The following is a 14,066-nucleotide window of genomic DNA, read 5'->3' as shown; positions in this document are numbered from 1 at the left end:
CCACTTATGTGTTTCCATTCACTGACTGTTAAAAAAAAAAAAAAAAAAACGTGAAGGTAATACATGTAAATAAGAAACTCTTGTCTTTTAGTAAAAAAGTGAATGAAACACTTTTAATATTGATGTAGTTAGTTTTATTTTAGTAAATGAAAAGTTTCATACCTTTATACTTTTGACTAAATTAGTTATAGTTTTAATTAATCATAATGTTGGGATGTTTTTAGTTATTAATTAATAAGGAAATCAATAGAATTAAAAACTTTTATACATGGCTCATAACCTGTAATTTATATATATTTTAAAAGTATCTCTATATATGTAAACGTAAATTTAAATTTTTATAATAATCTATAGTAATGATGTTGTAGTTAATTTTTTTTACTTATGTGAAAGAAATGCTAGTAAATTTTTTTATTATATATATCATGTTTTCTAATTATGTTTTTATTTTATAACATAGAGATTTAACAGGTTTGTAATTATGTTTTTCTTTTATAAAAAAGAGATCTAAGTATGTTAATAAGACAATATTATGAATAAAAATTTAATAGCAAATAAGGTTTGTAAACTTTTAGTGAGGAAAAATTATAATTGTATATGTATAATATTTTTATGTTTTTGACTAAGGTTTATAATTGTATATGTATAATATTATAAATGTTTATACCATCGACATATATTATATATATACACAATTATATAAGATTTATGATTCATGTCTACACACTAATGTAATACAAAATTATAAAAAAAAACTCAAATTTAGTATGTAAAAATAATTAATATTCATATAATACAATATTAACTAGAATCTACTTATGAAAAATTAAATACTAATTTTAAAATTAAAATATATTATTTTAAATTTGTACAGTACTTTGAACCACTTTTACCATTCAAACATAAATTTTAAACCGCTTGATCCACTAGATCCACACTTGTTTCACTAGATCCGCTAGATCCACTTTTTTCCGCTTGAACCGCTAGATCTGCTACGCCTGATACACTATCTCCATTCGGAGCCTTAGTATGCCAATTAGACAGAAGCTAGAAAGTAGAGGAAAAAACTCTCTCACCCTCAATTAGATTACTAAGCCATGAAGGATGTCTCGTAGCCACATAAGAGTTGAGTCTATTGTCGTTAGTAACACTTTGAGCAATGAGATGAGCTCCTCTATTTGCTGAAAACTTCTCCAAAATAACTTGCCAGTCCAAAAAACTTTCCAGAATCTTATACAACTCTACATGTTCCCTTTTAAAAGCTGGCCAAGCTTGTGGTCTTTGTAAGTACCCTGTCACAGTCACTTCCTCTGAAGCAAAGATGACTCTGTTTACCTTGTGACTAATCATACTTTCCATTGCCCAAGATAAACCAAAAAAACCTGCTCTGTCTATCGATGGTACTTCAGTAAAGGCTCTCCTACTATGTAAGAGGACTACTCCCCTTTCATCTCTTAACACCCATGCACATCCAAGTAACCGATTCCTTTTAGACCAAGCTATACCAATATTACATTTGAGCCATCTAGCAGGAGGAAGATTCCATTTATCATTGTATAAAGACTCTGTAACTCTGGTACTTTGCATTGGGGGAACTTCACTTACCATCTGGCCTTCAGGCCCCGTAGTATCCTCTATCGTATCTATTCTCTGCGCCTGAAACCATTCTTCAACCTCCCCATAAATTTTTCCAACCGACTCCCACGGTGTGAAACCTCTGCCCTCAAAGAGTAACAAGTTTCTGTTCTTCCAAATCCTCCATACAATCCAAGGGAAAACTCTGCTGATATGTTGTGGCCAATTTTTGTTTTCCCTGTTGACTAACAAATGCTGAATGTTAGAATATATAGATCCTTTATCAAACCCAAACTCTGGAGAGGGATAACCCGCGAGAGCCCAGATTTGTCTAGCTCTTGCACAAGCAAAGATAACATGATTTACCGTTTCTTCCTCCACTCCACAGATAACACAGATAGGATTAATATTCATACCACGAGTGTTCAACCTGGTTGCTACCGGGATAGCACCACTTAGAAGTTTCCATAAAAAGACCTTTATTTTGGGATCCGTCTGTAGCTTCCAAACCTGAGCTTTAAGAATGTTGAGGGTTGGTGATACTGAAGCTGCTTTTAATAATGGTGCCATATTTAGCTGACTAGCTAACCAGTAAGCGGATTTTACTGAGAAGTCACCGCTTCTGTTATATCTCCACACATAGAAATCCTCCTTGGTAACAATAGGATTGTGCTTCTTTATCAGAATGATGTCTTCTTGGAAAAAATTATCCACCAGCTTTTGTTCATTCCATCCTCCTCTGTTAAAATCAATAAGCTCTTACACCTTTAGTTCTATATCCACTAGAGGATTCATCATCCAAAGGGCTCTTACGACCTCATCATCTAACCACAATTCTAACCAAACCTTGATCGATGCCCCGTTTCCCACTCTCTTGAACAAACCTTTAATTAGCAGTTCCCTTCCAAATAAGATACTTCTCCAAGCATAAGAAGGACGAGTACCCAAAGTAGCTTTCAAGAAATTTGTATGAAGAAAATACCTTGACTTTAAGAGCTTAGAGAAAAGACTATTTGGATACTGTAAGATTCTCCAAGCCTGCTTTACCAACAGAGCCTGATTGAACAATCATACATCTTTAAAACCAAGACCCCCTATCTCTTTAGGCAAACACATTTTCTCCCAACTGATCCAGTGAATCTTCCTAGTCTGTTCACAAGAACTCCACCATTAGGCAGCCATAGCACTTGCAATCTTATCACAAGTAGTTTTAGGAAGTTTAAAACAAGCCATCGCAAAGATTGGCATGGCCATAGCCACAAATTTCAACAAAATTTCCTTCCCTCCTTGTGAAAATGCTCTTGAATACCAATTCGACAATTTGGATTGGAGACGATCCTTTATAAAGTTAAGCATTTGAACCTTAGAACCACTGAAGCATTCTGGGAGTCCTAAATATGATCCAACTCCTCCCTCACTCACAATCCCCATGATATTTTGAATAAACAGCTTTTGTGGCAAAGTAATACTGGCTCCAAAAGATATAGAAGACTTAGCTGGGTTAATTTGTTGTCCCGAGACTTCACCATAAATCTTCAAAATATCCAGTAAAACTCTGCTTTCTTCGCTTGTTGCCTTACACACGAACAGACTGTCGTCCGCAAAAAGAAGATGATGAATACTCTGTCCTTGATTTTGGAACTGCATGCCCGATATTTTACCCCCTTGTTGAGCTTTATTCGGAAGATGTGACAAGCCTTCAGTGCATAAGACAAATAAAAATGGTGATAAGGGGTCCCCCTGCCTTATTCCTCTTTGTGGTAGAATCATCCCAAAGGGCTGATCATTTATTAAAACTGAATATGTGACTGTAGACACACACATCATCACCCAATCTACCCACTTACCATGAAAACCCAAAGCCAAGAGAAGGGATCTTAAGTAACTCCATTCCACTCTATCAAAAGCTTTGGACATATCGGATTTAACTACCATATACTCATACGAGATCGAAGACTTTGAATTAAGACTATGGATGAGCTCATGAGCAACGATGATGTTGTCTGAAATTTGTCGATCAGAAACAAAGGCAGATTGTGATTCTGACACAATATCTGGTAGGAAAGGTTTCAGTCTCTTCACCATGATTTTTGATATCACCGTGTACAACACCGAGCAAAGACTGATGGGTCTCAAATCACTCATTACCGAAGAATTGATGATCTTAGGAATCAAGCAAAGATGTGTGTAGTTCCATTCTTTGGGTAATACTCCATTTACAAAGAAATTTGTCACCTCCATCACCAATTGTTCTCCCACAATACTCCAATACTGCTGAAAGAACAGTGCTGACATTCCATCTGGCCCTGGTGCTTTTATTGGATTTATAGAAAAAACAGCTTCTTCTATTTCTTCTTTTGACACTAGCTTGATCAAACATTCATTCATCTCCGGAGTGACTGTTGTCTCCATACGAGAAAACCAAGCCGTGAAACTAGTCGGATTAGAGGATTTGAACAAATCTTGGAAATAAGAAGTAGCCACCTCCCCTTTTGCAGCCTCTGATCTATGCAAAAGCCCATTCTGATCCTGCAGCACATCCAAACGCTTTTTAGATCTATTTCCTTTTACTGAGGAATGAAAAAACCTTGTATTTCTATACCCTTTTTTCATCCATTTGGATCTGCTCTTCTGGGCCCAATATGTTTCTTCTTCACAATATGCTTTAGCAAGATCATGCTTCGGGTTCTTGACCACAATAAATCTTGGGAAGGATGAGGATTGTTTTTGTTCTAAGGCCTGCTCTACTAACCGGATCTTCTCATGAGAATTCATGCCATTTTTCCTCTTCCATGTGCTAAGTGACTTCCTACACTCTTTTAATCTGCCCGCAATTGAAAGACCTCCTCTTATGCTCCAGACCTTCTTAATTTCGTCTAAAACCTTTGGCTTTCGGAGAAATCTTCTATCAAATTTGAACTGATCCCTATAATGATGTTGTGAATCCATTAGTTTGATCAGTACAGGACGATGGTCCGATCTTCTCATGTCTAAAAAAGCCTGATTAGAAGCTGGAAATTGTTTGTTCCATTCTTGATTCCCAAAAGCTCTATCCAATCGGCTCTGAATCCATAAATCATATCTTCTTCCAGCCCATGTAAAGCAATTTCCTTGACTCTGTAATTCCAGCATATCACAAGCCTGTAACATTTGAGAGAAAGGCTTAAAAGCCGAATCAGGTCTTCTAGGACCACCAACCTTTTCTCCATTATGCAGAATGTCGTTAAAATCTCCTGTCAAAAGCCAACTGTCCCTTCTCCCTGCCCCGATTCTGCTCATTCTTACCCAATTATCCTCCCTTTTCTTAAAAATTGGATCCCCATATACATAAGAGATAAAGAACGAGGATGCACCAAACTGTACTTGCAAATCCATAAGGTTCTTAATAAAAAACTTGAGATCCACCATAACCTCGGCTTTAATAAAGAGCGCTAGTCCGCCACTCTTACCCTCCGGTTCTACCGTATATACTCTATCATACCCAAGCCAAACTTGAAGATCTATTAAAATGTCCCTATTGTGCATTGTTTCCATCAAGAACAACATCTCTGGGAAATGGTTTTTACGCATTTCTTTGAGACGAGGAATTGTCAAGTTATGGGACCGTCCCAATCCTTGACAATTCCAGCTCATAATGCTCATTAAACATTTGGCAATCCCCCCATTGGGATCACCTCTGATGTAATTAGCTTTGTAGACTTCGCAGTGTTATTTCCATCATGAACTGCTTTTCTCTTATCATTTCTCTCATTTCCTACTGCCCCCTGTCCCATATTGATGTCAGTTTCCTTTCCTGTTGGTTTAGGCTTAACCTTTCTGATGTACTTTGGAGGACGGTTTCTCGCTTTTGCCTTTCCCTTGATAGAGCCGGAAGGACTAGCTTCAAAGAAGCCAGCCCTATAGTCCGTCGCAATATCCTGGAAAGGCCGGGATAAAGCTAGGAAAGAGTTAGCTGCTTAATTAGGAATGGACGAAAACTCCTTCTCTGACCAGTTAGGATAAGAGGCAATGTATTGATTTGAAACTTCTCTATCCTTCAAAGGTTTTAAACAAATGTCTGAAGACCGGGATTCGGAAAGATTAAAGCCAAAGACAATACCGTTGTCCTTATTAACATCTTGATGAATTATAAGGGGAGCCTCCAACCTTAGGATCGATTTTCTCGCAATCGGATCTTTTCCAACTTCCCTCACAGTCTTCTTTACTCTGTCCACCTTAATAATCCATTCTTCATTATTATTCGCCAAGAGATACTGCCTCATTCCTTCAAGTACTTATGGAGCTATTCTTTGTCTACCTGTATGAGGATCAGTCCCCACTTGGTCTTCATTTAAAACTCCTAACAAGGGATCCCCTGTCTTCAGGAACGGAGTTTTATTTGGCTTAGGGATTGGAAGACCTTCTTTTGAGACTGTTAATTCTTCTTGTCTCCTTTTTAACAAAAAGGGACATACCTCTCTTTCGTGGGTGAGTCGTTGACACTCATAACACCTTTTTTGCACCTTCTCATAGTGAAACTTGACATAGGTCGATCCTCCGTCTGGAAAATTGACTAGCTTTGATCTACGTAAGGGTCTGGAGACATCAAACAGAACTTTAACACGCACAAAGTGTTGGAATTGAGCTTTTTCAGGGTCAAAAGCAACCTCCTTAACCTCCCATATCAGCTCTCCCAGAGCCGTGATGGCTTTAGCAGTATAGTAATTGATATGGAGATTGGAGATCTACACCCATATCGGTATAAACTGAAGATAATTGGCTGGGGGTTCTCAAACCATCTATCAACCGCCAAAGACCAATCGTTATAAGTATGTGCCCCCTTATCCAGTACTTCTTGCAGATCGTGTTCCTTGTCGAATATAAACTGGAATTTTTCACTCGACAGGGCTACACCACTCATTCGTCCCCCTTTCTACCATTTTCTTGGCATATCTCTAATCAGGTTCTTCATCGATTGACTACCCGGGTTCAAAGTGCGTCCAACGAGGCTAATAACATTTCTTTCCATTGACTGATACTCCGGCAGGTCCGGCATCTGAAAAGGAATGTCCTCTTCCTCATCCTCCAACGACATAGCCAAGAGGGCTTTATCTATTGGAGACGACATCCTTGATATAAGAGAAATGACAGAAATCACGCTTGTAATCTTTTAATCTATAAAAAAACTTCAACTTCAAGCAGAACCAAGAACTAGCTCGGAAAAACAGGTAAATTTCTCGAAGAAAAAACAATTTAGATCTAAAAACAACTTAACACAGTGAATAGCGACTGAAGAGAAAGTATTTTTCTAGACTTGTGATTTATTCTTTACCACATGAAAGACACTGGTAAAGAAAGAAGGTTCTATGTCCAAAAAAAAGGTTTCTTACTTTTTCTGTTTTCCTAGTCGGATTCATGTGAAAAAAAATATTTTGGACTGTTTAAATATGAGGTCCCACGTGTCAAGAGTTTGACATCACACGCTTCCGCTTCCGTCTGTAGTATTATCGTTACCAATATTTTATTGACTTTACTCTCTCTAGAAAAATAACATATTGAAAAAACAAGTAAAGAAACAATAAATATATAGGTAGTCGGAAACATAAAGATAAAATATTTTAAATTATACAAGTATATATTATTGCAATTAAATAATTGTTTAAAAAAAGCTCCTGGGGGGTAGTGTACTGTTGTCCACTAATCGCGATGACTCGTGTGAAAATAAAAATACTGACATAAACCACGCACAAATATGATAATATTGTTTTTTAAATTTCCAAAAAAAAAATGTCTTGAAACGATGTATCACCGGTGATTACCGGTAGAAAAGGACAATGGTAAAGGAAATCTGACGATCAGAATGGAATCTTTGTGACTGATCCAATCGGTAAAAATTTAATCATATTCAGGTTCCCACTTCTCTACCTCTCTTCCGTCTTTATTATTTTTTTTTTTAAATTTATTTCCTTTAAACTACTAAACAAATGGCTCAATAAAATAGTTTAATGTTTTTTCTTTCTTTTCCATATTTCTTTTTACGTGCAAGCAATTAAATTTACCTTTCGAAGATGCCAGGTTTGCAAAAGTTGATCTTTTTATTTTTTACACTTTTAAAAGAAAAGAAAAAAAACATCAAGTGAAAGTTTAAAATTCTAAATTCACAATTAAGAGACATAGAAAAAGCAAGTCTTGATAATTCTTAGATTTAGATTAGTCAAGTTGACATAACTATAATAATATTCTGTAATAACGATTTAAAATCTGGTCATATCTGGATATTTCTAAAGTAGTAATAAAACATTAAAACCATATAATAATCTCTAGATTTTTTTATTTTTTTATTAAGGAGAGAGAAGAAGCTAAACAATAACACCTACTATAAAGTTAGAGAAGTGGCCCCACCACCTCAATCTAAAAAACTCATTAACTACAAAATCAACGGCTGATATCAGTTGTTGCCAATTGCCAAAAATTAACATAGCCGTTGGATTAGTTTTCTTGTGAAATCTGACTTGGCAGAAAGCGTCATCCCGTAAAAAAGGCGTTGAGTTGGCACCCGACCGGTTGATCTGAACCATTGGTTAGAGGAAACAATCAACGGCTCAGATGAGAATGTGGGGACCTCTTTTGTATTCACTCAAGTCACGGTCACGGAACTTCCCAGAAGTGTGAGGTCCACAGTGTTAGCTGCCAATGTGGAATTGCTCCTCCTCTTTCTCTCTATATTTTTATTTTTTAACCTTTTTCACTGCCAATGTACTATTTTTCACCTATATATTTTAGTATATTTTATCCAGTGGAAATCTCACAGAATAAATTATTTTTGTCTATGAGAACAAAAAGAGTACTATATTCTAAATTATAAAAAAGTGTTGGCATATTGACAAATAAAAAATTTGGCTTGTTTCGCTATTTTTCGAGAGTAGTATTAATTGTAAAAGGTAATTTTGAATAGATATTTCTAGATATTAGGTTTTCTTGTCCAGTTTAGTTTCTGTCCTTCTGATAAATTTTTAATTTTCTTTAAAAAGTCTTCCCCCGATTGAAGTGAAAAATTGGAGTATAACAAATTATAACATACTTTTTGGCAAAAAAAAAAAAATTAATAAATATAACATACTGTAAGTTATACATTTGAAAAGAGAATAAAATTAGCGTTGCTTGTATATGTATATATATATATATATATATATATAAACTTAGTTAGGTTTGTGGATCTAAGATATTAAAGTGTTAAGATATTTACCTTTTAATATGTTCAGTAAATCAATATACCAAATTAAATTATATGATAACGAAATTTTTAGTATGTAAAGACACCATTATTATCATATATCCTGAGCATGGTTTCGAAAACGTCATTTCTTAAGATACACGAGTACAGCAAAATCATTCGTGTGGGGGAGAGAATGAAATAAGAAAAAAGGAAACTAGGAATACGGTAGTATTTCTACTTTTACTCCTAAACCTGATTTTTCAAATGTTTTAGTATATAGTTAGGTGTCTTGCTATAAATTCATTAAATAGATTTTATATTATAATTTTTTTGTTTAAATAGTGACTGTGACATGGATTGCAGGATTAGGCCCACACAGAAAAATATAGATTTTGTAAAAATTGAATTTGGTCAATGGTCAGGATTCATCATAATTTTTTCGTATACGAGTAATTAATAACAGTGGAGTAACTCTTCTATAACCAGGTAGATAGATTCGCATAATTTAATTTTAACGTTACGCGCAAAAGCGCGTGCAAAAATAAGAATCCTAAGATATCCTCGTGATTCCACGTGTATTATTACCAACATGACACGTGGATGATCGCTCTCTCTCTCTTTTAATTCGTCGCCTTGGATCTTGTTTTTGTCGAAGCTACTCTCCTCTCTCTTTTCATAGCTTTCAAAATAAATAAATAAAAATAAAAACCGCTCTAAAGTCACGGTCGTTCACTTATATTAAACGTGACAGCCGCGTTAGTTGTTTACGTGGTAAGCTTCTATTGGTGGACTTACGTTATCTAGCATTTTTACGACAGTGAAAATGCCACGTCGGAGTGCTGTAGAGTCCCCCACCCCCGCCTGATAAAACTTGTCGACGAATTAAAAATTTAACTTCATAAGAAATAAATACCTTTGACTGTATAGGTGACACGTGGTGACTTTTACGAGTTATTGCTTTTTCCTACGTGGCAATAGTTTTGATCGTTCGCTTAACCCTAGCCGTCAAGAGGCAAAACGTTTTTTTCTTACTCAATCAGACAAATTATACATAAAAGCCATTATTTTTATTTGGCCTAAACAATACGATGGTTTTTTTAATTAATTAACATGAAGTATCTTCGTACTAATATAACATATCTTTCTTTTTTCTTTATTTGTCGTATGCGAAGATACGTTTATATAATTTTTATGTGTTAAAAATAATCCCTTCATTAACGCACTAATAAGAGCATATCGAAAATTGCGAGCTCTGATTATTTTATACTAATATTTAAAACCATATAATATAAAATTATTTTATACAGCGAACATGGCACCATGACTGTTTCTTCATTATTATAATCATTGTTATCATTCAAATCTAGAAAATGCAAAGAGACGAAAGTACACATTGCCTCCAAATAATATTATTTTTATACTATGAGACTATATTAATCGTTGAAAGTATAAAAAACACTACTTTAGTTTGATAGAGGCTAGGCAACTGATTAGGACGTATTTTTATATTTGTTTTATTATATCTGTTCGATATTTTTTATATGAAGAAAAGTCAAAATATTTTTATTCCAACATTTAGTGTTGGATATATAATAATTTTACTATTTTCCGGATTTTAATAATTGATGAGAGAAGAGGGGTAGTATGTGGTAGCCTAGATAAGCCGTTTGCTTAGGCTAAACCATTTTGCTGAATTTTTAAAATACTAATTTAAGGTTTTATGGTAATTGCGATTTGCTATTACTTTGACCTAAACTTGCCATGATAGATTGAAAAGAATAGCCATGATAGATACTTATTTTTATAATGGGGACACAACTATACAATTTTAATTTTTTGGTGGTGGCATAAGGAGAGAGTCTCTCATACGTTCGAAAGAAAGTGGTTATGTACACATAATCACCCAAAAATTATTTTATTATTTGATTTAAACTCTCTCTATTATACAATTGATTGTTTTTTCTTCTTGTTCTCTTTAAATGTTTTTTTTTTTTATTCTTGTTTGCTTTGTATCTTTTGAAAGTTTTAGGGGCCGGAAAGAAAATAAAGACCCCCCATGCCATAAACAAAGGATCCACATCCACCGGGTCCTCAAATTCTTTTTTCTTTTTCTTTTCCTGTTAATGTGTGTATTGAGGAAAAGAAAAAATTGTAATTTTGTCAATAACATGTTTAATACATAGAGAAAGAAATATTAATTTACCTCAATGATAAAGTGATGAGATATCTATATGAAACTTTATAGTTAAGAATTTATGATATCAGTGGTTCCTTACATGATTGTGGGGGAGAGTTAGTAGCATCTTCTACAAACGTCACAAAAGAAATAAAAATATGGCAAATATCAAAATAAAAGCCCAGAAGCCCATAAGAGGAAAACGAAGGAAAGTACATACTGCTTTCATTAAAAAAAAACAGAGCATTCGTAGCAAATATAACATTCATAGTCATCATAGGTAAGCCGATTCCAAGTTTGGCTCTAGTAGGAGAGGGGTGATGTATATACAAATGAAAGAACTCCAATTCTTTAGAACTAAACTTGAGAAAAAGATCTTCTTTAAATCAAATCAATGATACCCAATTGGAGCTGGAGCTTCCTTTAGTTCACGACCTTGGTAGTGAATATCCTGCAAAGAAATGTTTCATCAGTCACAAAAAGTTAAGAGTTCGTCAATTATGATGGATGAATAGAGAAGAAAAGAAAAAACACTTACAGATGCAAAATGGTTGACGTCACGGTGATGCGCCTCGTCAGCACGAACAACCATCACAACATCACGGAGCGTAGCATCAGCAGGGAGCCTCCAGTAATCAATGGCAATAGCAGGAGCAGGAACGTTCTCAATGTTACCTTTGTCAAGTTCCTTGAGGAACTCAGTGTAAGAATGGATCGCTTCCTCTTCAAGGTACCCAACCATACGGTGAGCAAACTTGGGAGAGATGAGGTAACCAAGGAAATAGGCGTTAAAGAAAACTCCTTGCACAGTGATCACAAGAGCTCTCTCGTACCATTTGGGTTTCGCAACTTCCATGAAAGTCATGAGATGCATCCTCTCATTCTCCGCTTCCTCGAGTAAAGCTTTGATCCATCCTCCACTTTGCTCAAAACGACGGAGAGATTTGCAGTGTAGCAACATTCCTCCAACCATTCCAGGCACTGCTGCCACAGTTTCAAGCATCATAGCTCTACATCCATATCGCCTCTGCATTTGACAATACCACAAATCAGAAAGTCCCCAAACATTTCCATTAATATATAATAAGAACTGTTTAGTCATTTACTAATCTCAACGAATCGTCTTAATTGGCAAGAATACAAATCACTAACAAATGTAAACTATATAATATACAAAAAAAAATATATATATTCCCAAAAACAAATAAAAGTAAATATTGACTAGTTGCCAAAAAAAAGAAAAGAATGAATCATATGTTTCCGTTTCAGCAAAATTTAAAGATTTGGGGGAAGAAGACAAAGTGTGTACCTGAAAGAAGAGATCTGTAGGCCAACGAAGAGATTTAACAGTCCAATAAGCGATTCTATCAAGAAACGTCGTCGGAACATGATGCTTCTTCAGATCTATTGTCGTATCAGCTTTATAAGTCTCCCATGGCTGCAACAATCCAAACAAATCTCAACAAAAACATACTCAAAAATTGAACCAAGAACAACACTATTATATATAACGTACGAAGAAACGTACCCTGAAGCAGTTCCACTTCCATTCAGAACCATCTTCTTTAGTGATCTTATTAGGTTCAACACCCCAATAACTCATGATACCTTTCTCTCCCTTGTTGTTACCTCCGGCGCCGGCGTTTCCACCGGCAGATTCGTTCTCTGTTTTCTTCTGATTCGCCTCTTCCTCCTTCGTTTTCTCCCCAAGAGTAATCGTGCTGGCGAATCTCATACCTCCATTAACCGTCGGAGCTCTAGTCCAGATCCAAGCAGAAGCAACCTCAGGCTTCAAAAGACGGCTAGCTGATAACGCCGCCTCGTGAGACGAAACAGCACGGATCGTATTAGTGGTCGTCGAGAAGAACAAACGTGGTCCACCCGCCGCTAAAAGCGATTTCGCCGCCTTGGCTCCACCGCGACTCATCATCATTGTACAGATCGGAGAAATCAAATCCAAGAATTTAGGAAATTTGTAAAGAGAAATCTTTTTTTATTTTATTTTGGGTTTACTTTTGTCGTCTTATGCTCTTCTCAAGCACGTCTCAAGCAAAGTTATATATACTAGAGAAAAGGAACGGTCGGCTGATCAATATTATTGACGTATATGTAAGGAGATTATGACACGTGTAAGTAGGGTATAACAGTTTATTGTGTGGTGTATAATTAAAAAGACTGCTTTACCCTTGTAGGCATGAGAGAGACATTGTTTATGACTTTGCTTTGACCGAGGGTGTTTAGGTAAATTGTTTGGCCGCGTAGATTTTTCTTGGAGACCAAGATGTTTTGCGTGGTGGGCAAGACCTTACTTTTTATTGGTCGAACTAAATGACTATTGTGTGGGTATTATTTTAGGTGATGAGTTCAGAAAAGGCTTTTAACACTTTCTAGACACAAAAAAAAAAAAAAAAAATTTGCTAACAGAAAAGTTTGACAACAAAAACTACACTTTTTTCATTTTTTTTTGTTCAAGAATGCCAATTTTCTAGTTATTCTCAGTTTGGCAAATATTCTGTTTCAACTTCCAAGCCAAAATTAGACTAAATTTTAATCCTAATTTATTTTTTATTGTAAATTTTGTTTATATATATATATATATTTTTAATTTTCATTCTTAGTTTTCTTAAATCATTAGATGTTCCTAGCACTTGCTGGTTTTATTTCATGTTTATTATTAAAAGGATAATTTTTGTAAATACTATTAAAATGAGTTTTTTTTCTTTCAAAAATACAATCATTAGTTTTATTTTTTTGAAAATACCATGATATATATATTTTTTTCAAAAATACCACAAAACTAAAATAAGCTTTTAACATTCAAAACTAAATTTTAAAATCCTAAGCACTAAACCCTACCCCTAAAAACTATACTGTAGATCTAAAAATCCAAACCCAAAAAAAAAAAAATTATACACCCAAGAAAATCAATATATGTAGTGTGATATTTTAAAAAATTAAAACGAATAATAATATTTTTTGGAAAAACCTTAAAATGTGATATTACAAAGAATTTCTCTATATATATATATACTCCAAGAACCATTAAGGCAATTTGAATGTCGTCACATAAGATTTTAAAGATCAGTGGTTTAGCGAATACTATCAGTATCTCAAAAGATT

The 14,066-nt window shown here is 34.9% G+C and overlaps 4 protein-coding genes across 4 annotated transcripts; all 4 read right to left on the bottom strand.

Annotated features, from left to right (window-relative positions):
- Positions 1–909: 909 nt before the first annotated feature.
- On the bottom strand, positions 910–5,208 carry LOC147949724 (uncharacterized). The gene is made up of 5 exons (XM_087510241.1): positions 3,423–5,208; positions 2,938–3,272; positions 2,558–2,631; positions 1,150–2,314; positions 910–1,047 (listed from the first exon to the last, which is right to left on the bottom strand). The coding sequence occupies exons 1-5, from the start codon at positions 5,206–5,208 to the stop codon at positions 910–912; spliced, it is 3,498 nt and encodes a 1,165-aa protein (XP_087366367.1).
- An 8-nt stretch (positions 5,209–5,216) lies between these two features.
- LOC147949723 (uncharacterized) lies at positions 5,217–5,837 on the bottom strand. The gene is made up of 2 exons (XM_087510237.1): positions 5,601–5,837; positions 5,217–5,492 (listed from the first exon to the last, which is right to left on the bottom strand). Exons 1-2 carry the CDS (start codon positions 5,835–5,837, stop codon positions 5,217–5,219), a joined length of 513 nt encoding a protein of 170 aa, XP_087366363.1.
- A 12-nt stretch (positions 5,838–5,849) lies between these two features.
- Positions 5,850–6,475, bottom strand: LOC147949722 (uncharacterized). The gene is made up of 2 exons (XM_087510229.1): positions 6,407–6,475; positions 5,850–6,299 (listed from the first exon to the last, which is right to left on the bottom strand). Exons 1-2 carry the CDS (start codon positions 6,473–6,475, stop codon positions 5,850–5,852), a joined length of 519 nt encoding a protein of 172 aa, XP_087366355.1.
- A 4,675-nt stretch (positions 6,476–11,150) lies between these two features.
- On the bottom strand, positions 11,151–13,404 carry LOC104787393 (ubiquinol oxidase 1a, mitochondrial). Its single transcript, XM_010512976.2, has 4 exons — positions 12,475–13,404; positions 12,256–12,384; positions 11,485–11,973; positions 11,151–11,397 (listed from the first exon to the last, which is right to left on the bottom strand). Exons 1-4 carry the CDS (start codon positions 12,877–12,879, stop codon positions 11,338–11,340), a joined length of 1,083 nt encoding a protein of 360 aa, XP_010511278.2. The 5' UTR covers positions 12,880–13,404; the 3' UTR covers positions 11,151–11,337.
- Positions 13,405–14,066: the final 662 nt, after the last annotated feature.

The sequence above is a fragment of the Camelina sativa genome, chromosome 1 (assembly GCF_030686135.1).
Source record: "Camelina sativa cultivar CO46 ecotype springtype chromosome 1, ASM3068613v1".
Taxonomy (NCBI): domain Eukaryota; kingdom Viridiplantae; phylum Streptophyta; class Magnoliopsida; order Brassicales; family Brassicaceae; genus Camelina; species Camelina sativa.
This window is presented reverse-complemented; position numbering and strand designations above follow the sequence as displayed.